Below are 26744 nucleotides of genomic sequence, written 5' to 3' on the forward strand. Positions count from 1 at the left end.
ATTTTCTATGCATGCTCAGTATGTAGGCTGAGAATGAATGTGGCATCAAAGGGATATTAAAAGCTACATTAAAATATTGCTGTTTGGTGGCTGTGATTTGTAGGCATTGAATATAGTCCTTAGAGGGTGAAAAACAATATAAAGAGTAATTGTCCAACCACACTGACACCCACAATAAATGATGAGAAATCTCCTCTAGTCAGTTTCCCACTGATCAAAGACGTGGGTAATAAAAACTTTTGATTACATTATATGTTGGCTTTACACAGTGGCATTTTTACCGGCGTGCAAGACGTGCAACTGCACGGGGCGCCCGCCACAGCACTTTTCCCCTTTCCAGACTGCTGTCACTGCTCCTCCTCCTCCCTGTCAATAGCACTCCGCTCATGACATCCCTACGCAGCGCATCATTTAGCAAAACTCCGCCCCAGAACGGAGTACTATGATGGTATCTTTTATGACGGAGGAGAGGGTGCGAGGGAGTTAGCGGGCAAGGGAGCTGGCTGGCTGACTGGTGCTGACTGGTTGGCTGGGGCTGGCTGTACACACGTGTCTGGAGCTGGCTGGCTGTAGCTGGCTGTACACACCCCTGACAACGAACATTACCCCAGGCAACTAGCAATACACACTCCTGACAATGAGTATTATCCCTGGTAATGAGCATTACACCCATCACAGAGCATGAAACGCCTGGCAATGAGTATGGATCCCAGAGCATGATACCCATAGCAATGAGCATGTCACCCAGTGCATGAAACCCCTGGCAACCAGCATGACACCCAGCGCATGAAACCCCTGGCAATGAGCATGATACCCAGCGCATGAAACCCCTGGTAACGAGCATGTCACCCAGCGCATGAAACCCCTGGCAATGAGCATGATACCCAGCGCATGAAACCCCTGGTAACGAGCATGTCACCCAGTGCATGAAACCCCTGGCAATGAGCATGATACCCAGCGCATGAAACCCCTGGTAACGAGCATGTCACCCAGTGCATGAAACCCCTGGCAATGAGCATGATACCCAGCGCATGAAACCCCTGTCAACCAGCATGACACCCAGCGCATGAAACCCCTGGCAATGAGCATGATACCCAGCGCATGAAACCCCTGGTAACGAGCATGTCACCCAGTGCATGAAACCCCTGGCAATGAGCATGATACCCAGCGCATGAAACCCCTGGTAACGAGCATGTCACCCAGTGCATGAAACCCCTGGCAATGAGCATGATACCCAGCGCATGAAACCCCTGGCAACCAGCATGACACCCAGCGCATGAAACCCCTGGCAATGAGCATGATACCCAGTGCATGAAACCCCTGGTAACGAGCATGTCACCCAGTGCATGAAACCCCTGGCAATGAGCATGAAACCCAGTGCATTAAACCATTGACAACGAGCTGGTAATTTAAAAGTAATTGGAAGTTTTACTGTAGGACATAATGTATCACCGGCATTGCGGTGTGAGGTATACGATGGTGCATGGGGCATAATATGGTGCAAGGGGCATTACAGTGTGGAGATTAAAATGGTGGAATTTATTTTTTTCCCTATGTGGCTGAGGTCTGTTGGTGCAGGGTCAAAAACTGGGGTGTAAGGTTATCACGCCCACTTTACCGAGACCACGCTCATTAGAGAAGCCACGCCCTTTTATATCTGGGGGGGCTTTTTTATGTCAATGCACTTTGAAATCTCGCACTGGGAGCCAAATTATCTAGACACAGCCCTGGCTTTACATGAAGGAACCAGAGCTGTGCAGTACATTTGTGCTCATTTTAATCACTTTACACAATTGGAACTGCAAGCTCTTTTATATGATTATAAATCTGTCCAATCCGATTGGGATGAAAGCAATGTGAGGTGGTCCAATTGGATCCTAGCTGAGTTTTGACCCAGGGAATCTGTTCTAGGCCTACTAATACCACTTTCAGATAGCAAATGCCGGATCCCACCCGGCAAGAGAAACGTGTCCTTACCGTGTGGGATCCGGCATTTTCTCTCCTTTGCTGGCTTTCCGACCCGGCAATATACCGGGCCGGTTGCCATAGCAGCGCGGGGAGGGGGGGGGGGGGCGCAGCAGGGGCGGGGGTGGAGGCGGCGCTGGGAGATGAGCTCATCTCCTGCGCCGCCTCTCCCTATGCTGTGAATGGGAACCGTGTCGCATCGACGCGGCTCCCATTCATACTGCACCTGACCCGGTATTCAACCCGGGTATAATCCTTCTTTTATACCGGGTTGAATTACCGGGTCAGACGACCCGCTAATTCTCGCAAAGTGCTTTCACATCACACACTGACACGTTTACACACGGCAATATGCCGTGTCGATACCGGGTTATTTGTGCGATGTGAAAGGGGTAATAGTAACATAGTAACATAGTAATTGAGGTTGAATAGAGGCAAAATGCCCATTGTATTCAACCTGTAGTTGTGTTGATTATAATATACCCGCTGAAGTAATGTTTTATGACTAGTTAACAACTATAAATCATGTTACACCCAGATTAACGTCAATATTTTAATTGTTATAACCTTGGATATCATTTTCAATCAGAAATGTATCCATTCCTTTTTTAAATGCATTTACAGAATCCGCCATTACTACCTTCCTGTTAGGATCTCCTGCTCTGTGCTGCCACGTCGCCATGGCAACCGGGAGGCAAGTGTTAGCGAAGTAACCTGAGCGCAGCTGATACTCCGGTCCGGGTTTTTACTGTGCAGTGGTTACAGGCTCTGTGCACGGCAGGGAATCCGGCGCTGGTTTTGTGCTCACAGTCTGTGAGGTCTGAGTGGGGCGTGGACAGCACCTGCTATATAAACCATCCTCTCAGGCTAGGCAAATGCTGCTGAATCTTTGTTTGTTAGTCAGTTCCAGAGAATTAGCTAGTACTGTGTGACTTTGTATTTACTTGTTGCTTACTGCAAATAGGCCTTGGGATTCGGTACTTCATTCTGCCAATCCGGACCTAGCAGTAAGACTGGAGTCAGTTGTTTAACCTGCTGGGGTTCTTTTGCTATTCTGTGAACCTTGCAGGTTTGCGGCTGTACTCTCAGACCTGCCTGCTTAATCCTCTCTTACTGTGCAGGGCGTCCAGGTGTCAGTTTAGTGGCAGTAAGCTGAACCTGTGCCCTGCAAGTGGGGGTTAGGATTGTGGATACTCTCCTTGTGTCTATATTTCTATCTCTGACCAAGGAGTTTATTCCCACACCCGTTGGTAACCCTTTGGGGTTTTTCCTGTTGCTCTTAGCAACATAATTTCGGGTGCTCCACATGTTAAATCACTACATCTCGCTTCATTGTCCGCTCTATTCCATCTGAGCATTCCTGACACTAGGGAGACACCCAGTTCCTGAGCCTTCGGGCTTCTCCGTTCACTTTGTGTTTATTAGTTATTCCATCACCTCCTGTGTATGTTATGTTATACTGTCTGTGAGTTCGTTTGCTCTGCATCCCTCTCTGTTCATACACCGGTATACTTCTGTTAGCACTGGTGTGCGTAACACTTCCCTGGCAGTAAATTCCAAATCCTTATTGCCCTAACAGTGAAGAACCCTTTCCTCCGTTGAGTAAGGAATTTCCTCTCCTCCAGCCTCAGCGAGTGCCCACGTGTCCTAAATAGTGTTCTTTTAATAAATAATTCCTCTGATAACTCTTTGTAATGCCCCTTTACATATTTGAACATATTAATAATGTCTCCTCTTAGACGCCTCTTTTCTAGTGTATACATGTTCAACCTAGTAAGCCTTTCCTCGTAATCCAGTCATTAGTAATTAGTAGCTCGTCTTTGAACCCTTTCAAGTTCACCGATATCTTTTTTTATACTGTGGTGCCCAAAACTGAACACAATATTCCAGGTGCGGATGTACCAAGGATTTATACAGCTGCAGGATTACATCCGAGTCCCTTGTCTCATTTCCCCATTTTATGCACGCTAGCACCTTACTTGCCTTTTTTACTGCGCTTTGACATTGTGTACGGTTATTAAGCCTATTATCAATGAGTACTCCCAAATCTTTTTCCAATACTGTTACCCCTAGACTTTCCCCATTTAATATGTAGGTTGCAAGTTTGTTTTTGCATTTTTCTATATTAAACCTCATCCTCCATTTAGACGCCCAGGTTTCAAGTTTAGATAAATCATTCTGCAGAGACTCCACATCTATTTCCGAATTAATTACCCTACACAGTTTAGTATCATCTGCAAAGATTGACACTGTGCTTTCCAGGCCTATTTCTAGGTCATTGACAAATATGTTGAACAGTAGTGGCCCGAGTATGGACCCTTGTGGTATCCCGCTGACTACTGGGGTCCAGCTTGAGGACTTTGCGTTAACCACTACTCTCTGTAACCTGTTATCCAGCCAGTTTCTTATCCATGTGCAAATAGTTTTTCCTAGGTCAAGCTCCTTTAATTTGATGATCAGTCTCCTATGAGGCACTGTATCGAATACTTTTGCAAAGTAGACCACATCCACTGCTGTTCCCTGGTCGAGATTATTGCTCACTTCCTCGTAGAAGAGAATGAAGTTAGTTTGACATGATCTGTCCCTCGCAAACCCATGCTGGTTCTTGCTAATAATCATAGTGGTCTGTAGATACTCCTGTATGCTATCCCTTAGAATTCCTTCCAATATTTTCCCCACTATAGACGTCAAACTAACCGATCTATAGTTACCCGGATGATTTTTGGATCCCTTTTTAAATAATGGCACTACCTCAGCTATACGCCAATCCTTCGGTACCATGCCTGATCTAATTGAACTTTTGAAAATCAAGTATAGGGGTCTTGCTAGTTCTGACCTAATCTCCATAAGCCTTCCACTAGATGGAGTTGGAAGAAAATTTGACAGAGTGGTAACATTGGATAGAAACATAGAATTTGACGGCAGGTAAGAATCACTTGGCCCATCTAGTCTGCCCTTTTTTCTTTTTTTAACAAATTTTTATCTCAAACCTTATTTGGTCCTTATTTCTTTGTAAGGATATCCTTACATCTATCCCATGCATGTTTAAATTGCTTTGCTCCATCTCATCCTGCTTTCTTCATGCTGTGTCCCACACTCCTCTCCTATATTTCCCCCTGGTGGTCAGCCGTGTCCTCCTACAGGTGGTCTGACCTGTCTCCCCTCACAGTAGGAACCGTTGGTGCACGACGCAGAACAGAGATTTTCAACCTTTAACAACTCGCGGCACCTGAACGAGATTTAAATATTGCCAAGGTACATTCAAATATAATGGTGATGCATGGTGCAGTTGCGTGTCCTATGATGTCATGTCGCACCTTCTCCATAGGTAACGCCTGAGCCACATCTGAGAAAGCCAGAAGAGCCCAACACTGCCCGGGCCCAAAATTAGAACTGGCTCTGCAACCACTAAACCCGCCAGTATTGATCATTCCAGGGCCTCAGTAGTGGCAAAACACTGACGGGCCTGGCTGTGCTTCTATGGCGGCACACCTGGAGACTGCTCAGGGCACACTAGTGTATCACGGCACAGTGGTTGAAAAAACACTGACGTACAGTATAATGGCTTCCACTGTGCGGGCTGACCTTATGCAATTATTACATAGATTTATTAATATTTATTTGTGTAGCATCAATATTTTCCATTACAATTGAGAACAAAACAGTAATAAAAAAAATCACTGGTTAGTAACAGACAGACAGAGGGGCAAGAGGGCCCTGCTCGCAAGCTTACAATCCGTACAAAATAGTTACCTTCACATAAGTGCTACAAATTTAAAATTGGTCCAGCAGGATTGCAAAGCGTGGGAACCGGAGCTCTCAGTCAGTCAGCACTTCCCCTATTCATTCTCATGAGAGTAACCGCAGTGTACGGAGTATACAGTACTGTCCTTTGGTCTCTGGATTTGCACTTTTTTAGTTTTGGAAGACCATCGAATCTGATATAGGGGTTGGTATGCCTTTTCTATTTTTTTTATTAAAAAAAAAACTTCCCCCTTTGGTGTGCGCGTAGTGTCATTATTTTAGTTTTCTTTACAGACAGACTACAGGTTATAGCAGGCCCTTAATGTCCGGGTATGCTGGCACTTGCTGTTCCACAAGTATAGGCATGCTAGGGAAGGCTTGCTGGGACCTGTAGTTCCACTGCGAAGTACAAGACTATTTTCTATTTTTAACCCCGCATAGTGGCGTCACAAGGGGAGTGTGAGTGGTGCAGCCCGCATCCGGGTGTCACTCGCGGATTGGTGACACCAAAGTGCTGTCTCCCTGCTCAGTGATAGGAGCCGGGTGCTGCATTGTAACATTATGTGCAGCACCCGGCTCATTTCACCCTGCAGAAGCCAGCACTCCGGGGGCAGCCCGCATCTCTCGAACCCCCGGAGTGCCGAAAACGGTTATCGGGACACGTAGCCATGCCCCTGTAAAGAAATCCACGCCCCCATACATGAAGCCACACCCCTTTATTGGTTGCGGCTGCTCCCGGTGCACTGTAGGTTAATGATACTCCTGACCCCGCACCAGTGTCGGACTGGGGCATGTAGGGCCCACTGGGGGGATGCAGTGGTAGGGGCCCATGTTTAGGGGTGTGACCATTCTTCTGAAGGGGTGTGACCAGCCACTACAGAGGCTTGGTTATCCATTAGAGTGTGCATAGCCTGGGCCCCTTGATAAATATATATAGTATATACTGCTTGTCCATGCATGATAATGTATCAGATTAATAACAGCAATGCAATGTAGAAAATACACCATAGTCCTGTGCGGTATAACATAGCATATGTATAATGTATCATTTTAATGCACAGTCTGGAACCTGTTCCCTAAAAGAGGAGGCGGGTCCCCAGAGAGCGGGGCCCACTGGTGGTTTCCCTTGTACTCCTGTGGGCCAATCCAGCCCTGACCCGCACCCACCACCATCAGGGGTGCAGAGACGGGGTTTTAGACAGAGAAAAAAACAATGAGCAATGCCATCAGGAAACAACAGACACTCAAACATTATGCTTAGTTAATCAGGTATATAGACACTCCAAACCGCCACCGATATCCAGCAATTTGTTTTAACAGTCAAACACAATTCTTACTAACATCTATTTCCAATAGTATAATTGTTCAATATCAAAATGCTCTTTACTGACAGATTACTTTGTGGGTCTTGTGCTGACTTGATAGTTGCATAACCACTATGTGGGGTTTCTTAAAGATCCTAAAACAGGTCCAGCAAGACACCCCTCCCTAGTAAACTGTGTCTATATTTAGTGATTTTATACAGTCATCTCCCCACATTATCCATCCTTTAGGAATACAAACATCAAGCTACATTTTGACATCTGCCATAGCAGCTAGCGATCACACCCTAACACCCACTCCCCGTGCAGATATATAGCACATGCACCCTGCTGAGTCTCTCCTCCACAGTCTGCACACTGGAATTTTATTATCCAGATCCTGTTCTCTACAACACAATGCTGGGTGCCTACACAATGATGGTCCTGGGGCTGAGCTCACTGATTGCAGGTAAGATAGGTCATATCCTAATAGAAGCTATATGATTGCAATATAGTAAGTATTTTACAAATTAGAAATTTAAAAAATATACAGGTGACCTGGAAAACATGAACTGTGTGGGGTCCTGAGGACAGAGGGGCAGTTATAACCTGGAGAAGTGATAAAGAAGTGATAAGGTGCAAGGTGATAACGCACCAGCCAATGATTACGGATTTGAAAAATGACAGTTAGGAGCTGATTGGCTGGTGCGTTTTCACCTTGCACTTATCACTGCTTTATCACTTCTTTATACCTTCTCTAGGTTAATACATCTGCACCTATATCTACATAACCAATGTGGTCTGATATCACGGGCAGTACGGATGGTGTAATGGTTAGCATTACTGCCTCACAGCACTGAGATCATAGGTTCAATTCCCACCATGGCCCTAACTGTGTGGAGTTTGTATATACTCCCCGTACTTGCGTGGGTTTCCTCAGGGTACTCTGGTTTCCTCCCACAATCCAAAAATATACTGGTAGGTTAATTGGCTCCCAACAAAAAAAATAAAAATTAACCCTAGTATGAATGTGTGTGTATGTACATGTGATAGTGAATATAGATTGTAAGCTCCACTGGGGCAGGGACTGATGTGAATGGGCAAATATTCTCTGTACAGCACTGCAGAATATGTGTGTGCTATATAAATACCTGGTAATAAAAAAATAAATAAATAAATTGCTGATACTTCGTGAGGTCCAATGTCACCACTTAAGTTTTTAGAAAGAAAATGTGTCCATTGAAATGAATATTGTAAATATTCTTTGATACAATAAGTTGTTTTGGACTTCTGTGAGTTACATAAAAGCACGGTAATCAGTTAGAACGTATTATTGCAGGTAAGTACTGGATAAATCATGTCATGCGTTAGTATTAGGGGTGTTAGGACCCATCCGATGAAGTTCACCTTGACAAGGCAGAGATAAACTACCAACCAATCAGCTCTGTAGATAAACTACCAACCCTTCAGCTCCTGTCATTTTTTCAGCCTGTAACATTAGGGTGTTCAGTCCAAGCCCCCCATCCCTTTTACTACAGTATATTATCAGATGGTGCTTACTCTATGTTTGACTTTTCCCAGCAGTAGCACGACTAGTTATGATTAGTGATGTGCAGCGGACATTTCTCGGGTTTTGTGTTTTGGTTTTGGATTCGGACGCGTTTTGGCAAAACCTCCCTGAAAATGTTTTGTCGGATTCGGGTGTGTTTTGGATTCGGGTGTTTTATTTTACAAAAACCCCTCAAAAACAGCTTAAATCATAGAATTTGGGGGTCATTTTGATCCCATAGTATTATTAACCTCAATAACCATAATTTCCACTAATTTCCAGTCTATTCTGAACACCTCACACCTCACAAGCACCAAGGTCGCTGGATGGCTAAGCTAAGCAACACAAGTGGCCGACACAAACACCTGGCCCATCTAGGAGTGGCACTGCAGTGTCAGACAGGATGGCAGATTTAAAAAATAGTCCCCAAACAGCACATGATGCAAAGAAAAAAAGAGGTGCACCAAGGTCGCTGGATGGCTAAGCTAAATGACACAAGTGGCTGACACAAACACCTGACCCATCTAGGAGTGGCACTGCAGTTTTCTAGCGAGAGGATGAGTGCTTCCATTCTCATGTGAATCTGAACGACTAGCCATGAACATAGGCCAGGGCCTCAGCCGTTCCTTGCCACTCCGTGTCGTAAATGGCATATTGGCAAGTTTACACTTCTCATCAGACGCTTTTAATTTTGATTTTTGGGTCATTTTACTGAACTTTTGTAGTATAGTTGACGACCCAGAGGTAGCGCAGTGGACTACTGTTTCGTACTGCTATATATTATATACTGGTGGTCAGCAAAATGATGCACTGTCCTCCTACTATATATACTGTGCACAACAACTAAAATGCACCACAGGTATGGATGGATAGTATACTTGACGACACAGAGGTAGGTAGAGCAGTGGCCTACTGTACCGTACTGCTATATATTATATGCTGGGGTCAGCAAAATTATGCACTGTCCTCCTACTATATATACTGCGCACAACAACTAAAATGCACCACAGGTATAGATGGATAGTATACTTGATGACACAGAGGTAGGTAGAGCAGTGGACTACTGTAACGTACTGCTATATATTATATACTGGTGGTCAGCAAAATTATGCACTGTCCTCCTACTATATATATATACTGCGCAAAACTTAAATGCACCACAGGTATGGATGGATAGTATACTTGACGACACAGAGGTAGGTAGAGCAGTGGACTACTGTACCGTACTGCTATATATTATATACTGGTGGTCAGCAAAATTATGCACTGTCCTCCTACTATATATACTGCGCACAACAACTAAAATGCACCACAGGTATGGATGGATAGTATACTTGACGACACAGAGGAAGGTAGAGCAGTGGCCTACTGTACCGTACTGCTATATATTATATACTGGTGGTCAGCAAAATTATGCACTGTCCTCCTTCTATATATACTGCGCACAACAACTAAAATGCACCACAGGTATGGATGGATAGTATACTTGACGACACAGAGGTAGGTAGAGCAGTGGCCTACTGTACCGTACTGCTATATATTATATACTGGTGGTCAGCAAAATTATGCACTGTCCTCCTACTATATATATATATATATATATATATATATACTGCGCAAAACTTAAATGCACCACAGGTATGGATGGATAGTATACTTGATGACACAGAGGTAGGTAGAGCAGTGGACTAATGTACCGTACTGCTATATATTATATACTGGTGGTCAGCAAAATTATGCACTGTCCTCCTACTATATATATATACTGCGCAAAACTTAAATGCACCACAGGTATGGATGGATAGTATACTTGACGACACAGAGGTAGGTAGAGCAGTGGACTACTGTACCGTACTGCTATATATTATATACTGGTGGTCAGCAAAATTATGCACTGTCCTCCTACTATATATATATACTGCGCAAAACTTAAATGCACCACAGGTATGGATGGATAGTATACTTGACGACACAGAGGTAGGTAGAGCAGTGGACTACTGTACCGTACTGCTATATATTATATACTGGTGGTCAGCAAAATTATGCACTGTCCTCCTACTATATATACTGCGCACAACAACTAAAATGCACCACAGGTATGGATGGATAGTATACTTGACGACACAGAGGTAGGTAGAGCAGTGGCCTACTGTACCGTACTGCTATACAGGTTGAGTATCCCATATTCAAATATCCGAAATACGGAATATTCCGAAATACGGACTTTTTTGAGCGAGAGTGAGATAGTGAAACTTTTGTTTTCTGATGGCTCAATGTACACAAACTTTGTTTAATACACACAGTTATTAAAAATATTGTATTAAATGACCTTAGGCTGTGTGTATAAGGTGTATATGAAACATAAATGAATTGCGTGAATGTAGATACACTTTGTTTAATGCACAAAGTTATAAAAAATATTGGCTAAAATGACCTTCAGGCTGTGTGTATAAGGTGCATATAAAACATAAATGTATTCTGTGCTTAGATTTAGGTCCCATTGCCATGATATCTCATTATGGTATGCAATTATTCCAAAATACGGAAAAATCCCATATCCAAAATACCTCTGATCCCAAGCATTTTGGATAAGGGATACTCAACCTGTATATTATATACTGGTGGTCAGCAAAATTATGCACTGTCCTCCTACTATATATATACTGCGCAAAACTGAAATGCACCACAGGTATGGATGGATAGTATACTTGACGACACAGAGGTAGGTAGAGCAGTGGACTACTGTACCGTACTGATATAATACTGGTGGTCACTGGTCAGCAAAATTCTGCACTGTCCTACTATATACTACAATGCAGCACAGATATGGAGCGTTTTTCAGGCAGAGAACGTATAATACTGGTGGTCACTGTTCAGCAAAACTCTGCACTGTCCTCCTACTATAATACTGGTGGTCCCCAGTCCCCACAATAAAGCACACTGAGCAGAGATATTTGCAGCACACTGAGCACAGATATGGAGCGTTTTTCAGGCAGAGAACGTAGATATTTTTAGCACACTGAGCACAGATATTTGCAAGCACACTGAGCACAGATATTTGCAGCACAAAGAGCACAGATATTTGCAGCACAATGAACACAACTGAGAGAACGCTGCACACGTTCTCTCCCTATCATCTCCAATGCACGAGTGAAAATGGTGGCGACGCGTGGCTCCTTATATAGAATACGAATCTCGCTAGAATCCGACAGCGGGATGATGACGTTCGGGCGCGCTCGGGTTAACCGAGCAAGGCGGGAGGATCCGAGTCTGCCTCGGACCCGTGTAAAATGGGTGAAGTTCGGGGGGGTTCGGATTCCGTGGAACCGAACCCGCTCATCACTAGTTATGATGTGAAAAAGTTCCCGCAAATCCCTTGGAAATGTTTTTGATGACAATAGGGCTCCCCAATATACAGTATACCACTGGCTGCTCTATCACTATCCCAATCTCCATTTCTAATATAGTGATAATAAAGGCACAAGGAAAGAAAAATAAAATATATTTTTTTCCATAGTAAAGTATATTAAAATAGTTTTTTTCTTCTATTTTTAAAAATACTTTTTTTTGTAAATAGAATATGCTACTAGAAGTCTAAAGGTGAGTACACACTTAGCGATAAAGAAAAACAACGTAGCTCATTTTAACCCTTCCTGAGCTACGTTGTTTACTTTATCGCTAAGTGTGTATGACTCCGACGATGAGCGATGTGCGGCCACGCGCTGTTAACGATCCTCGGTGTTGGTCATGAATGCAGCTTAATTTGGTCTCATCGTCCAAAACTGCATGCTGCGGCCGGCCGCGGCATAATGTCACTCTGTGATATCATTAGTGATATTGCACAGTGTATATGACCGCTGTCGGGTGGCCCGGCCCAGGAGGGGAAACACTAGGCAGCGGCGCTCACCGAGCACAGCGCCTATTGTGTACCCACCTTAAGTCCGAGCTTCCAGTGCAGTATGTGTGTGTGTGTGTGTGTGTGTGTGTGTGTGTGTGTGTGTGTGTGACCCAGCAAATATAAATGAAACAGACAGTGCTAAAGGGCCTATTTCAGATGCGGTCACAAAATGGCTATTGTACGTATATCGACCATTGTTTTCGTAGAGCGCAAGCGTCTGAGCCACAGTGTTCAAGTGAATTTGTTGCACGGTGAGTGACGGGAAGACAGTGTTTGGAGGTGGTAACATGAAGAGGCCGGACAAAGCAAGCATGTCATGGCCATTCAGATGTGTTTTCTGGTCATGTATAAATTAGCAGTTGCGATCTTACTTGGTACTGGAGAGCCCCCTGCGCCCTGGGAAAGCAGCTGAGCCTGCGCATCTACAGAGGCACTCAGACTCTGCAAAATGTTCTGATTTGCAATGATGGTACCGATGTATCAGCAATTATACGCCGTCAGATGCAAATGATGCAGCAGCAGTGGGCGTCCCTATTAGCTTCTTCCCTTAGTAGCATATAATCGCAATTGCGTACGCCAAAAGATTGCAACAGCAATCCCAAGAACGACCACATCTGAATTGGGTCCAAAGTTAGCAAGAATATCGTAAAAATAAAAATAAAAAATAAAAAGATGTGCATTCAATAAATACAGAAGGATATTATGTTACGTAAAAAACAAAAATTCATATGAATAATTACATTATTTGTTTGCATGTCAACAGTAATGATTTGTAATGGTGTTACAAATATGATTCAAAATGTATAAATTGAGCAGTACGTTTGCATAGTGGTTAGTACTGCATGAATTTGATTCCATTCAAGTGTAATATGTAATGGGTTTGCATAGGTAATTGGCTGCAGACAAAATAATAGCCCTATTGTGTGTCAGTGTGGTATGGGGCAGAGACTGATGTGAATGATTAAATGATCTGTATAGTACTGCATAATAGTAGTTCACGATATAAATAATTTATACAATAATGTGCTTTGGTCTGTCTGTGCGCACACTCCAATGGCTACCACTGGTAAAGAGTCGGGACAGACCTAGCACCTGAAAAGAGGAAAAAGCTCCGTGCTTCTGGTAAAGTATTGGAGGGTGGAGTGGGAAAAGGATGTTGAGTGTGGCAAAATTGAGTGTAGGTGACGGAGAAGGGTAATGAGAAGCAGGGATTGGGTGGGGAAAACATTGTGGTGGGTGGAGGAGCGGAGAGAGGATGCACTTGAGTGTGTGTGTGTGTGTGGGGAGGGGGGGTAGACTGAGGTTACCCGGGACATGCCGGGTCCCTCTACTAGAAATATTATAATATAGTATAGTATTTGAGCTGTATTTCCATTCAAACTGTAATTGTTTGTATATCTTTGTCCTCTTTCTTAGTTTCCACCGTGGAAAGCCAGCCATCAATCCCATTCTCCTTATATGAGACCATCAATGATTTCCTTGCAGCTCTTGAAAACCTCAAAAAACAATTCTCCCACAATACAACTAGCACCACAGTGGCTCCCATCACTAGCACAACTCGTCTTTCTCTAAAAACCAGTATACATCCAATACCAAGCACTAGCACGTTGATATCTAACAAACACAGCAGTCACTCAACAACAACTAGTAACACCAGACAAACAACCTATAAACATATATCTTCAACTAAACATGTGACTCCTCCCTCTACTAGATTTACTAGACACATAAGTTCTACAAGTAGGTTGGTTTCTAATAGTCATCCCACATCAGTCAATAAACAGGTGTCTATCTCAAGTACACCATCACTGACTATCAAACCAGTAAATAATATTCCATTGAACAATAATCCAGTGACTTCATTTGTTACTGTGGGTAATAGCTCATTATCAACCAGTAAACCAGTTTCTTGGTACAGCGCTTCCGCAAGCAGATCATCAACTATACAACCAATGCCTTCTTCCACCAATAGCATGCGGACAATGTCTCTTGGAACACTGAACGGTCAGTCAACAATTAATACTAATATTCTAACATCATCAAAATCATTTCAGACTAGTACATCATCTACAGCTATGCCAAGTCCAACAATGAATGGCATAACCCAAACCAGTAACAAAACACAATCCAGTTCTGGGTCCAGTATACCAACGAGCACGTCCGTTTCCACTCCTGAAAGTTTCACAGGTGAGTTCTTTCATAGCAAAAACACACGGGGATGGGAGATCAATTTTGACCAATAAAACATCAATATACAGTACTGTATGAACCTTACGTATTACCTGTGGTGATAATGCTTATTGCTATGAACAGTATCCCGTATAGTCTTACCAACCATTCCACTGCAAGCTTAAAATCTAGTGATTCAAATGCAATGCATCACATGCAGAGGCGTAGCTAGGGTTTTCGGAGCCCAGGGCAAAATGGAAAATGGCGCCCCCCCCCAAAAAAAAAACACACAAAAAAAGCATGTGCGCGCGTCGAAGGCGCCCCAGAAGGGGTGTGGCCACGCTCCAGAAGGGGTGTGGCCACTTAAAATGGCCCGCAGTGCCAGTTACATTGCCCCACAGTGCCGGATACATGCCCCACAGTGCCAGATATATTGCCCCACAGTGCCAGATACATGCCCCACTCAGTGCCAGATACATGCCCCACAGTGCCAGTTACATTGCCACACAGTGCCGGATACATGCCCCACAGTGCCAGTTACATGCCCCACAGTGCCGGATACAATGCCCCACAGTGCCAGATACATGCACCACTCAGTGCCAGATACATGCCCCACAGTGCCAGTTACATTGCCCCACAGTGCCAGTTACATTGTCCCAGTGCCGGATACATGCCCCACAGTGCCGGATACATGCCCCACAGTGCCAGTTACATTGCCCCACAGTGCCGGATACATGCCCCACAGTGCCAGTTACATGCCCCACTCAGTGCCAGATACATGCCCCACAGTGCCAGTTACATTTCCCCACAGTGCCAGATACAATGCCCCACAGTGCCAGATACATGCCCCACTCAGTGCCAGATACATGCCCCACAGTGCCAGTTACATTGCCCCACAGTGCCAGTTACATTGCCCCACAGTGCCAGTTACATTGCCCCACAGTGCCGGATACATGCCCCACAGTGTCGGATACATGCCCCACAGTGCCAGATACATGCCATACAGGGCCAGATACATTGCCCCACAGTGCCAGATACATTGCCCCACAGTGCCAGATACATTGCCCCACCGCGCCAGATACATTGCCCCACAGTGACAGATACATTGCCCCACAGTGCCAGTTACATTGCCCCACAGTGCCAGATACATTGCCCCACAGTGCCAGATACATTGCCCCACAGTGCCAGATACATGTCCCACAGTGCCAGATACATTGCCCCACAGTGCCAGATACATTGCCCCACAGTGCCAGATACATTGCCCCACAGTGCCAGTTACATTGCCCCACAGTGCCGGATGCATGCCCCACAGTGCCAGATACATTGCCCCACAGTGCCAGATACATTGCCCCACAGTGCCAGTTACATTGCCCCACAGTGCCAGATACATTGCCCCACAGTGCCAGATACATTGCCCCACAGTGCCAGATACATGCCCCACAGTGCCAGATACATTGCCCCACAATGCCAGATACATTGCCCCACAGTGCCAGTTACATTGCCCAACAGTGCCGGATGCATGCCCCACAGTGCCAGTTACATGCCCCACAGTGCCAGATACAAGCCCCACAGTGCCAGTTACATTGCCCCACAGTGCCAGATACATGCCCCACAGTGCCAGGCCCCACTCAGTGCCAGTTACATGCCCCATTTGGTGCCAGATACATGCCCCACTGTGCCGCCGAACACCCGACCCCCCCCCCCCCCGTAACTCACCGGCCGCTTGCTCTATGTGAGGGGAGGAGAGCGCAGCGCCTCTCCTTCCCCTTACCGCTCCAGGTCTCCGGCGGCTGTCTGGCGCCGGTTCGCTAGCCAAGCAGAGCTCGCGGACCGGCAGCCAATCAGGAGCCGGTCCGCAAGCTCTGATTGGCTAACGCCGGAGACCAGACACATCAGCGCTGCTGGCAGCGCTGCTAGTGCTGGCAGCGGCGGTGAGGGAGAGACGCTGCGCTCTCCTCCCCTCACATTTAGGGTTGATGGGGGCGAGTGGGGCATGATGCCCTGGCCGCCGACGGCGCCCCCCTCTCCTGGGCCTGCCAAGGCGCCCAGGGCACGTGCCCCACTCGCCCTACCCTAGATACGCCTCTGATCACATGGATCATAAACTGGAAGATACAGACCAGTAAAGCTGGGTACACACCATATGATGGTGCAACCAGACACTGCAATGCGATGTAATGATACATTGCAACTTCCGAAAAACACTAAACATTCTGCAGTATGATGGTGCAATGTATCATTAATGCTGCATGTAACAACACAGCATCAGCCGTGGAATCGTCCCAATGTACCCAATGTACCACCTTAAATCTGATGTCTAATTTTGTAGGGTTCAGAAAGAGCTAACAAGACTATATCTAGGAATAAATGAGATTTGATAAGATTAAGATACTTGCAAATTGTGGTTCTGATCTAGCTACACCCACAATTTCCATGTATAATGTAAAATGTCCATTCAGGTTTTAAATACAGTACATTGCTTAATTGTTAGACAATGTATATCTTAAGAAAACAAATGCTAAGCTTTGGTTGACTTACTATTTTGATTTCCACTCTCTACCTGAAATATTGTAGCAGACAACTTGTTCAAACCTCTAAAATGTATAGCATATCATCAAGGAGCAGTGTTGGACTGGGGCATGACAGTCCCTCAGACAGAACGCAGTGGTAGGGGCAGTGGCGTGGCAATAGCACCCGCAGTCACTTCAGTGGCTTGGGGGCACCAGCACTGACTGGCTGACTGACGTTCCTGTGGAAATGTGTCCAGGCTCTGGGAGAGTGTGTCTGCTCTGGAAGAGCAGCAGGTTGCATGGGTGCTGTGTCCCCAGCCGGACAGTAAAGCTGCAACAGTTGTCCGGTGCCGGGACCACCTGCTGGCTCAAGAGGGCAGACAGAAAGTGCTGGCTAGAAGAAGAAAAGAAGAGGAGGCACCGCTGGCCAGGACAGGTCAGTTTAAGTGTGTCCCCAGGTGAATAAGAGTGGTCTGGGCACTAGGACCATTTCACTCAACTGATATACCCAAAACAGAGCCAGCCCTGAGCATAGACAAACTAGGCAAATTGATTGAGCATTTGGAATTCCCAGGAGCATGCCTTCCAAGCCTAGGGCCAACTCAACTTGATAGCATGTAGCAGTGAAGGATTGGAGCACTTGGACGCAGTGGCAGAACTATCAGCAGTGCAGCCGGTGCACTGCACCAGACAGGGGCGGATCCAGAACAAAATGACAGGGGGGGGCACCTCGATAGGGAAAGGCGGGCGGAGGGGGGGTTTGGTCTTTGTGCGAACTCCTGGGATGGTGGGTGTGGCCTCACAGGGAACTCCGTACTCTCAAGCCACAACCTTGTTTCATCACGCTGGGGGCATGGAGTACAGGTCTGGTGGGTGACAGGGTGAGTGTGCAATGACAGGTGTGGTGGGGAACAGGGACAGGTGTGGTGGGGGACGGGGTGAGTGTGCGGGGACTGGTCTGGTGGGGGACGGGGTGAGTGTCTGTGGGGCAGATGTTGTGGGTGACAGGGTGAGAGAGTCTGTAACCAGGACTGGGTAAAGCACGCCTACCTGCCCTTCAATACCTACCTCACAGCACTCCCCCACTTCAATGCACTTCATCACATCACAGCTTCTCCAACACCATTATTTTTAAATTACCGGCTTGTTGCCAGGGGTCTCATGCTCATTGCTAACGGTTTCATGCTCGTTGCCAGGGGTCTCATGTTCGTTGCCAGGGGGTTTCATGCCCTTGGTTCAATGCTCATTGCCAGTGGTTTCATGCTCGTTACCATCGGTTTCATGCTCATTGTCAGGGGTTAGTGACACGTGGCAATGGGGCACTTTTATATCAGCTATATATCGGCACTTTATACCTAGTTGAAAGTGTCAGCAGAGGCCGGAGCAGGGGAGGGGGCCTTCACTAGTTGTGGAGAGAGTGCTGTGGGGCTCTGGCTGCCATGCGTCAGGAGGACGGGGATCGAGTGGGAAGCTCTGGCAGCAGGGCAGAGAGGAAGAAGCAGTGGGAGCTGCACGCTGGGATCTGCTGCAGCTGGGAGTCCGGGCTCACGGATTCTGGTGCCGCGGAGTAGTATTTTAAAAAGGGAAATTAAAAAGGGAAATTAATTGGGGATGGCTGTGATTACACAGAAATAGATGGGGTGGGTGGCTCAAAGGCACATAGGGTGGTCAGAAGCACACAGGGTTAGGTGACTCCGAAGAACACATGGGATGAGGTGTCTGCGAACACAAGGGGAGGTGGGTTCAGATAAGCACATAGGGGAGACAGTTAGTGGCACACATGGAGCGGTGGGTGCCGAGGCACATATGGGGAGCAGTTCAGTGGCACACATAGGTAGGTAGGTCAGCGGCACAGGGGGGTTAGAGGACAACTATGGGAGGGGGTAAGAGGCACACTAGTGAAGGTTCTGTGTACCTCTAATACTGTACAAGCATGGGAGGAGGAAAATAATGGAGGAGAGTTGGGTGGGGACACATGTAAGTAGAAGGAGTGCATCAGCAGAGGTAGTCTCTAAAGTAAAGGGTCCTATCAGAGGGTAGCCAGGGGGGGAAATAACTTCCATGCCCCCATATTATACTGGTAATGTAGCCTCTACTGAACACTGTCTGTGACAGTATGTCAGTGTGTCAGGCAGGGGGGCCGCAGCACTGATGGCCCGAAAGCAATCTATTACTTAGTCACAGAGGCCGTAGCAGGGGAGGGGGTCTTCACTAGTTGTTCCGCCGAGATGAGGAGACGAGGTGCGGCTGCAGGATCGGAAGAGAGATCCGATCTGTGGTGTGGCCGGGGGCCCTGGGGTACGTACATGCAACCTGCGGTCCCACAGCTCTTGCAGCTATAGTGATAAATGACAGGGGGGCACGTGCCTGGGTGCCCCCCCCCCCCCCCCTGGATCCGCCACTGGCACCAGAGCCCCTTGCAATCAAGGGGCCTGCAGCCGGCTGCATTAGAGCACTACTACAATGAGTCACTCTGACTCATTTTATTATGCAGCGGTCAGCAACAAAGTACCCGCCTCACCTCCCAAGTCCCCGCTCCTCCAATCATACCTCCCAACATTACCCTCTCAGGAGGAACAGAATGCTCTGCTCCTCGACTTCCCTCTTAATTTGTGATTGCCATTAAGAAAAATTACGACAAAAATCCAGGAGCAGAGCATTTTGTAACTCCTGGATTGGGTTATGTTGAGAGGTATGCTCCTATCACCTCTGGATCCCACCTCCCGAGTCTCTGCCCTCCCCTCCTCTCACCTCCTGGTCCTCTTCTGCAGCGGATCTGCACACAGTCCCAGCTGGCAGCCAATCATTCTACTCCCATCAGAGGGTGTACAGAGCGCCCGCTGTGCGCCACCCCCCTCCTCCTAGTGTGACAAAACAATGCAGCAGCCTTTTCAATTCCATGTCAAGCAATCCCACACAGAGGAACCTCATGTTCGGGACACTCCTGAAGTGGATTCCCCTCACAGTGACTAACCACATCACAGTGTCCACCACTATGGGGATTCAGTAGAGTAGAGGGCTGCAGCTGCAGCATTGATATAACACAGGTTAGTGATTAAATATAATGGTGGCTTAAAGGTTCAATAATTACACATAAAGTTGGGGGCAAGGGAACAGGACAATTTGTTGGTGTTCAACAGATGGGGTGAGCTGGAGTCACATGGGGTTAGTGCTGGAGAAATGCAGGGGGAATGACAATAAGCTGTGGAGGGTATAGTCCTAGAGAGATGCAAAGGGAATGACATTGGCAAAATGTGGGGGCAATGGTGCTGGTGAGGAACAGAAGGGATGACATTAGTGAGAGAGTAGGAGGGATGGTGCTGGAGAGATGGGGGAGTGGCACTGGAGAGACGCTGGAGGAATAATGTTGGTAAGATGTAGGTGGAATGGTGCTGGGGAGAAGCAGGAGAATGACACTGGTGAGAGATGGGAGGGTGGCGCTGGTGAGAAGTAGGAGGGACAGGGCTGGAGACACTCATGGGGAACAGTGCTGGTGAGAAAAAAAGGAGGAATGGCGCTGGAGAGACGTGGGCGGGGGATCAGTACGAGATCCCGCTGGACGAAATCCCGGCGGTCGGAATACCAACACTGGGATCCCGACCGGCACAATCCCGACAGGGGGGAAAGCGCAACACAGCCCTTGCGGGCTTGCTGCGCTCGCCACGCTGCGGGCACGGTGCCTCGCTACGCTCGGCACACTAATTTATTCTCTCTCTATGGGTGTTACGGACACACCCAGAGGGAGAATATGTTGGGATTGTGCCAGTCGGGATCCCGGTGTCGGGATTCCGACCGCCGGGATTTAGTCCGACATTGGTGAGAGATGGGGGTGGCACTGGTGAGGAGTAGGAGGGATAGTGCTGGAGACACTCAGGGGGAACAGTGCTGGTGAGAATAAAGGAGGGATGGTGCTGGAGAGACGTGGGCAGAATAGAGCTGGTGAGAAGCATGAGGGATGGCGCTTGAGAGACGTGAGGGGAGTGACACTGGAGAGACGCAGGAGGAATAATGTTGATAAGATGTAAGGGAAATGGTGGTGGAGAGTAGCAGGAGAATGACATTGGTGAGAGATGGGGGGTGGCGCTGGTGAGGAGTAGGAGAGACAGGGCAGGAGACACTCATGGGGAATGGTGCTGGTGAGAAAAAATGAGGGGTGATGCTGGAGAGATGTTGAAGGCAGAGGCTGAACTACCGCCAGTGCAACCAGTGCGTTACACTGGGGCCCGCCACTGTCCAGGGGCCCAAAGCATGTAATGAGTCAAACTGACTCATTACATGCCGCTGTGTGCTGCGGGCAACCGCTGCCCGCAGCACACAGCCGCCCGGACAGAGAGCAGAGGAGTGCAGCGGTACGGGGGAGAAGGAGGAGGAGGGAGGTGGAGGAGGGAGCCGCAGCAGCGCTTTGCTACTGGTTGAGGCACTGCTGCTGCTGTCCTTCTGATTCACTATAGGCTGTCTTCCGAGAACAGCCTATAGTGAAGCAGAGGGACAGCAGCAGCAGCAGCGTCTCAACCAATAACAGTGCTGCTGCGGCTCCCTCCTCCACCTCCCTCCTCCTCCTTCTCTCCTGCCCGGGAATCGTGATCAGAAGCTGCACCGAGGAGCCTGAGCCAGCGGAGAGGGTATAATTCTTTCTTTCTTTCTTTCTTTCTTTCTTTCTTTCTTTCTTTCTTTCTTTCTTTCTTTCTTTCTTTCTTTCTTTCTTTCTTTCTTTCTTTCCATGTGCAAAAAGGGGGACTGTCTGCCGCAATGTGTAAAAAGGGGGAATCTGCCTGCCGCAATGTGTAAAAAGGGGGAATCTGCTTGCCGCAATGTGTAAAAAGGGGGAATCTGCCTGCCGCAATGTGTAAAAAGGGGGAATCTGCTTGCCGCAATGTGTAAAAAGGGGGAATCTGCCTGCCGCAATGTGTAAAAAGGGGGAATCTGCCTGCCGTAATGTGTACAAAGGTGGACGCTGTCTGCCGTAATGTGTAACAAGGGCACGCTGTCTGGCGTTATGTGTAAAAAGGGGACGCTGTCTGCCGTTATGTGTAAAAAGTGCACGCTGTCTGCCGCTATGTGTAAAAAGGGCACGCTGTCTGCCGTTATGTGTAAAAAGAGGGATACTGTCTGCCGTAATGTGTAAAAAGGGGACGCTGTCTGCTGTAATGTGTAAAAAGAGGAATCTGTCTGCCGTAAGGTGTAAAAGGGTCTCTACCTGGTGTAGTGGTGCTACTGTGCGGCGTAATTTGAATAATGGAGACTACTGTGCACCGTTTTATGAATTGGTATTATTTTGTGGCCACACCCCTTCCCCACGAAGCCACGCCACTATGTATTTTTGCGCGCGTCTACGGCGCGCACTGCCCCTGTTTTGCATGCAGGGGTGGGGCTACGATGTTGTTTCTTGCACGCAGTGCCAAAATGTCTAGTTACGGCACTGTTGCTAGGTATCCATTTCTCTGGCCCTGAGCAGGTCCCCCTCACCAGATCCTCTCCAGAGGTGAGGGGGTGGACTTGGATGGGATGGGAGGGGGGGGGGGGCAAAGCATTTTGTCGCACCTGGGCCCACCGCTCGCTAGTTCCGCCACTGGTTGAAGGAATGGTGCTGGAGAGCAGCAGGGAGAATTACGTTCGTGAGATGCAGGGGGAATGGTGCTGGAGAGAAACAGGGAGAATTACGTTAGTGAAATGTACGGGGAATGGTGCTGGAGAGACATGGGCGGAATGGTGCTGGAGAGAAGCAGGGAGAATTACATTAGTGAGATGCACAGGGAATAGCGCTGCAATCCTGTTGTGGTGACAGCGTGAACCTGCCTATAGTACTGAGGTGCAGGCAGAGCCGGCCCTAACCAATATGATGCCCTAGGCAAGATTTTGGCTGGTGCCCCCTTGCACAGACGCTAGGTTCACCTCTGACCCTGTACCCCTTTCCCAGCACCAGTACACCTTATACACATAATGCTGCACATTAGTAAGGCATTTCGTATGCAGATAGAGCCGCAGTAACACACAGAATATAGGCATGCTGCATAACATTTTAATCAGCAGAAGCTGCTTGTGCCCCTAGGCATGTGCCTAGTTTGCCTATGCCCGGCTCTGCGTGCAGGGAAAGTGTTATGAGGACTTTCTTACCTATCAGGAAAAAAGTATAGAGGTCATAAATACTGTTCCTACCATCCAAGACTAGCAGTGTGCCCTTGTGTGTGTAATAGCTGAGTATACAGTATTCATTGTTTGTGTTGTAAATCTGCACCATTGTGTCCATTGTTAGTCTATAGTGTAAATAAATACCACGTCCAGTGCAACCTGTATAGATCCTTTTCCCATCCTCCAGTCTCCCTCTATCAACAGGTAGATCTGCCACTGAGCAATGGCCCTCATTCCGAGTTGATCGCTCGCTAGCTACTTTTAGCAGCCATGCAAACGCATAGTCGCCCCCCACGGGGGAGTGTGCTTTCACTTTGCAAGAGTGCGACCGCTTGTGCAGCTGAGCGGCTACAAACACATTTTGTGCAGAACAAGACTAGCCCTGTAGTTACTTATTCTGTGCGATGATTGCTGCGACGAAGGTCCCGGAATTGACGTCAGATACCCGCCCTGCAAACGCCTGGACATGCCTGCATTTTTCCAAACACTCCCAGAAAACGGTCAGTTGACACCCATAAACACCCACTTCCTGTCAATCTCCTTGCGTTCGGCTGTGCGAATGGAATCGTCGCTAGAACATGTGTAAAACAACGATGCACTTTGAACCCGTACGCCGCGCATGCGCATTGCGGCCCATACACATGCGCAGATTTGCCATTTTTAAAAAACATCACTATGCAGCGAACAACGGCAGCTAGCGATCAACTCGGAATGAAGGCCAATGTTCATTACTATAGCTTTTACTGCATCTGTTACTGTTATGACTGATTATAAATTAGTATATATTGTATAGGATAGATTGGGATAGTTAATGTGACTTGTATACACTGGTTCTAATATACCCTCGAACATCTCATTCCGAGCCTGGATCCGAGTCCGGCTCGGGACTTCCCGCCAGACTCGGAAACCAGAATGAGGCAAAATGTCATCATCCCACTGTCGGATTCTCGCAGGTTTTGGATCCCATATAAACAGCCACGCATCGCCGCCATTTCTACTTTGGACTTGAAGGGTGAGGGAGACAGACCTCTGTCTCTCTCTGTGGGTGATGGCGTCGGGTGGGGTTAGTGTGTGTTCTGTAGGGGTGCTGCTGCAGTCAGTGTGGTGTACCTGTGCTGTGTTAGGGGTGCTGTCCTGGCTGTCACTGGTGTTTCATGTGCTGTTACAGCCTAGTGCTGCAGCTGTACATGGTTGTTGCTGTCCTGGCTGTCACTGTGTTGTACAGGGTGCAGGGGCACTGTTCTCCTGTATGCTGTAAAATATGGGGGTGCTGCTGGCCCTGTATGTTGTAAAAATTCAGGAGTGCAGTTGTTAAAAATCAAAAGCACACTGCTCCTGTGTGCTGTAAAATAAGGGGTTGTTGCTGGCCCTGTATGTTGTAAAAATTCAGGGGTGCAGTTGTTAAAAATTAAAAGCAACCTGCACCTGTATGCTGTAAAATATAGGGGTGCTGCTGTTAAAATAACATTACACTGGCCCTGTATGTTGTAAAAATTCTAGGGTGCAGTGAAAATCAATGTACACTGGCCCTCTCTTGTATGCTGTAAAAATTCAGGGGTGCAGTGAAAATCATGTACACTGGCCCTGTCTTGTATGCTGTAAAAATTCAGGGGTACAGTGAAAATAAATGTACAGTGGACCTGTCTTGTATGCTGTAAAAATTCTAGGGTGCAGTGAAAATCAATGTACACTGGCCTTGTCTTGTATGGTGTAAAATTACAGAGGTGTTGTGAAATACAGGGGTGCTGGCACTGTCCGCGGTTGCGATGTCTAGGCCTGACCTTCACAACACTGTGTGGGAAGAGGAGTCTCCTACCACCATTTGCACGCCCCCTGCAAGTGCTGGGAAGAGCACCGCCAGTCCAGTTGCTGATATTGAGATTGAGGATGTCACTTTAGAAGTACACCAGGATGAGGAGGATATGGGTGTAGCTGGCGCTGTAGAGGATGTTGACGATGAGAATTCTGAAGGTGATGTGGTTTGTTTGAATAAGGCACCAGTGGAGACAGTTGTTCTCCATGGGATGAAAAAGCCCATTGTCATGCCTGGGCAAAATACTAAAAAAGCTACCTTTTCGGTGTGGAATTATTTCTCCATAATTCCGGACAACAGGTGTCAAGCCATCTGTTGCCTTTGCCAATCCATAATAAGAAGGGGTAAGGACGTTAACCACCTAGGAACATCCTCCCTTATATGTCACCTGCAGCACATTCAATGACAAGTCATTGTCAAGTTCAGAAACTTTGGGTAATAGCGTAAGCAGTCCACGGACACCTAAATCAGGGCCGTTTCTAGACAATTTGGCTCCCAGTGCGAGATTTCAAAATGCGCCCCCCCCCCCCCCATTGCTATAAAAAAAATTGCGTCCCCCCCCATATAGCCAGAAAAAAAGCATGCGCGCTCCCGACGAGGCTGTGTGGCCTGATTAAAATGGGCGTGGTCTCATTTCAGTGGGCGTGGCCTCGTCTGATATCACACCCACCACAGGGGGAAAAAATAAAAATAAAAAAGTCCCCTTTTTACACATTACACCAGGCAAGTGTCCCCATATTACACAGCGCGGCAGGCAGGTGTCCCCATTTTACAAAGTGCGGCAGGCAGGTGTCCCCATTTTACAAAGTGCGGCAGGCAGGTGTCCCCATATTACACAGCGCGGCAGGCAGGTGTCCCCATTTTACAAAGTGCGGCAGGCAGGTGTCCCCATTTTACAAAGTGCGGCAGGCAGATAGGCAGGCAGGCAGTACGCAGGCAGGTGTCCCCATTTTACACAGTACGCTGGCAGGTGTCCCCATTTTACACAGTACGCACGCAGGTGTCCCCATTTTACACAGTACGCAGGCAGGTATCCCCATTTACACAGTGCGGCAGGTATCCCCATTTACACAGTGCGGCAGGTGCCCCCATTTTACACAGTGCGGCAGGTATCCCCATTTACACAGTGCGGCAGGTGCCCCCATTTTACACAGTGCGGCAGGTATCCCCATTTACACAGTGCGGCAGGTGCCCCCATTTTACACAGTGCGGCAGGTGCCCCCATTTTACACAGTGCGGCAGGTGTCCCCATTTTACACAGTGCGGCAGGTATCCCCATTTTACACAGTGCGGCAGGTATCCCCATTTTACACAGTGCGGCAGGTGCCCCCATTTTACACAGTGCGGCAGGTATCCCCATTTACACAGTGCGGCAGGTATCCCCATTTTACACAGTGCGGCAGGTATCCCCATTTACACAGTGCGGCAGGTGCCCCCATTTTACACAGTGCGGCAGGTATCCCCATTTTACACAGTGCGGCAGGTGCCCCCATTTTACACAGTGCGGCAGGTATCCCCATTTTACACAGTGCGGCAGGTGCCCCCATTTTACACAGTGCGGCAGGTGCCCCCATTTTACACAGTGCGGCAGGTGTCCCCATTTTACACAGTGCGGCAGGTATCCCCATTTTACACAGTGCGGCAGGTATCCCCATTTTACACAGTG

General features: G+C 47.6%; 1 protein-coding gene across 2 annotated transcripts in view; it reads left to right on the top strand.

Moving 5' to 3' along the window:
* The window catches only part of LOC134947918 (mucin-5AC-like), a 125223-nt gene that overhangs the window by 69220 nt on the left and 29259 nt on the right, over nucleotides 1–26744 (top strand). The window contains exon 2 of one of the 2 annotated variants that reach the window (XM_063935735.1): nucleotides 13874–14644. In XM_063935735.1, coding sequence (XP_063791805.1) covers nucleotides 13874–14644 — 771 coding nt within the window. Of the gene's footprint in view, nucleotides 1–13873; nucleotides 14645–19906; nucleotides 20184–26744 lie in introns of those variants that run through there. The other variant, XR_010182856.1, reaches the window with a different exon arrangement.

Source organism: Pseudophryne corroboree, chromosome 8, assembly GCF_028390025.1.
Source record: "Pseudophryne corroboree isolate aPseCor3 chromosome 8, aPseCor3.hap2, whole genome shotgun sequence".
Classification (NCBI taxonomy): domain Eukaryota; kingdom Metazoa; phylum Chordata; class Amphibia; order Anura; family Myobatrachidae; genus Pseudophryne; species Pseudophryne corroboree.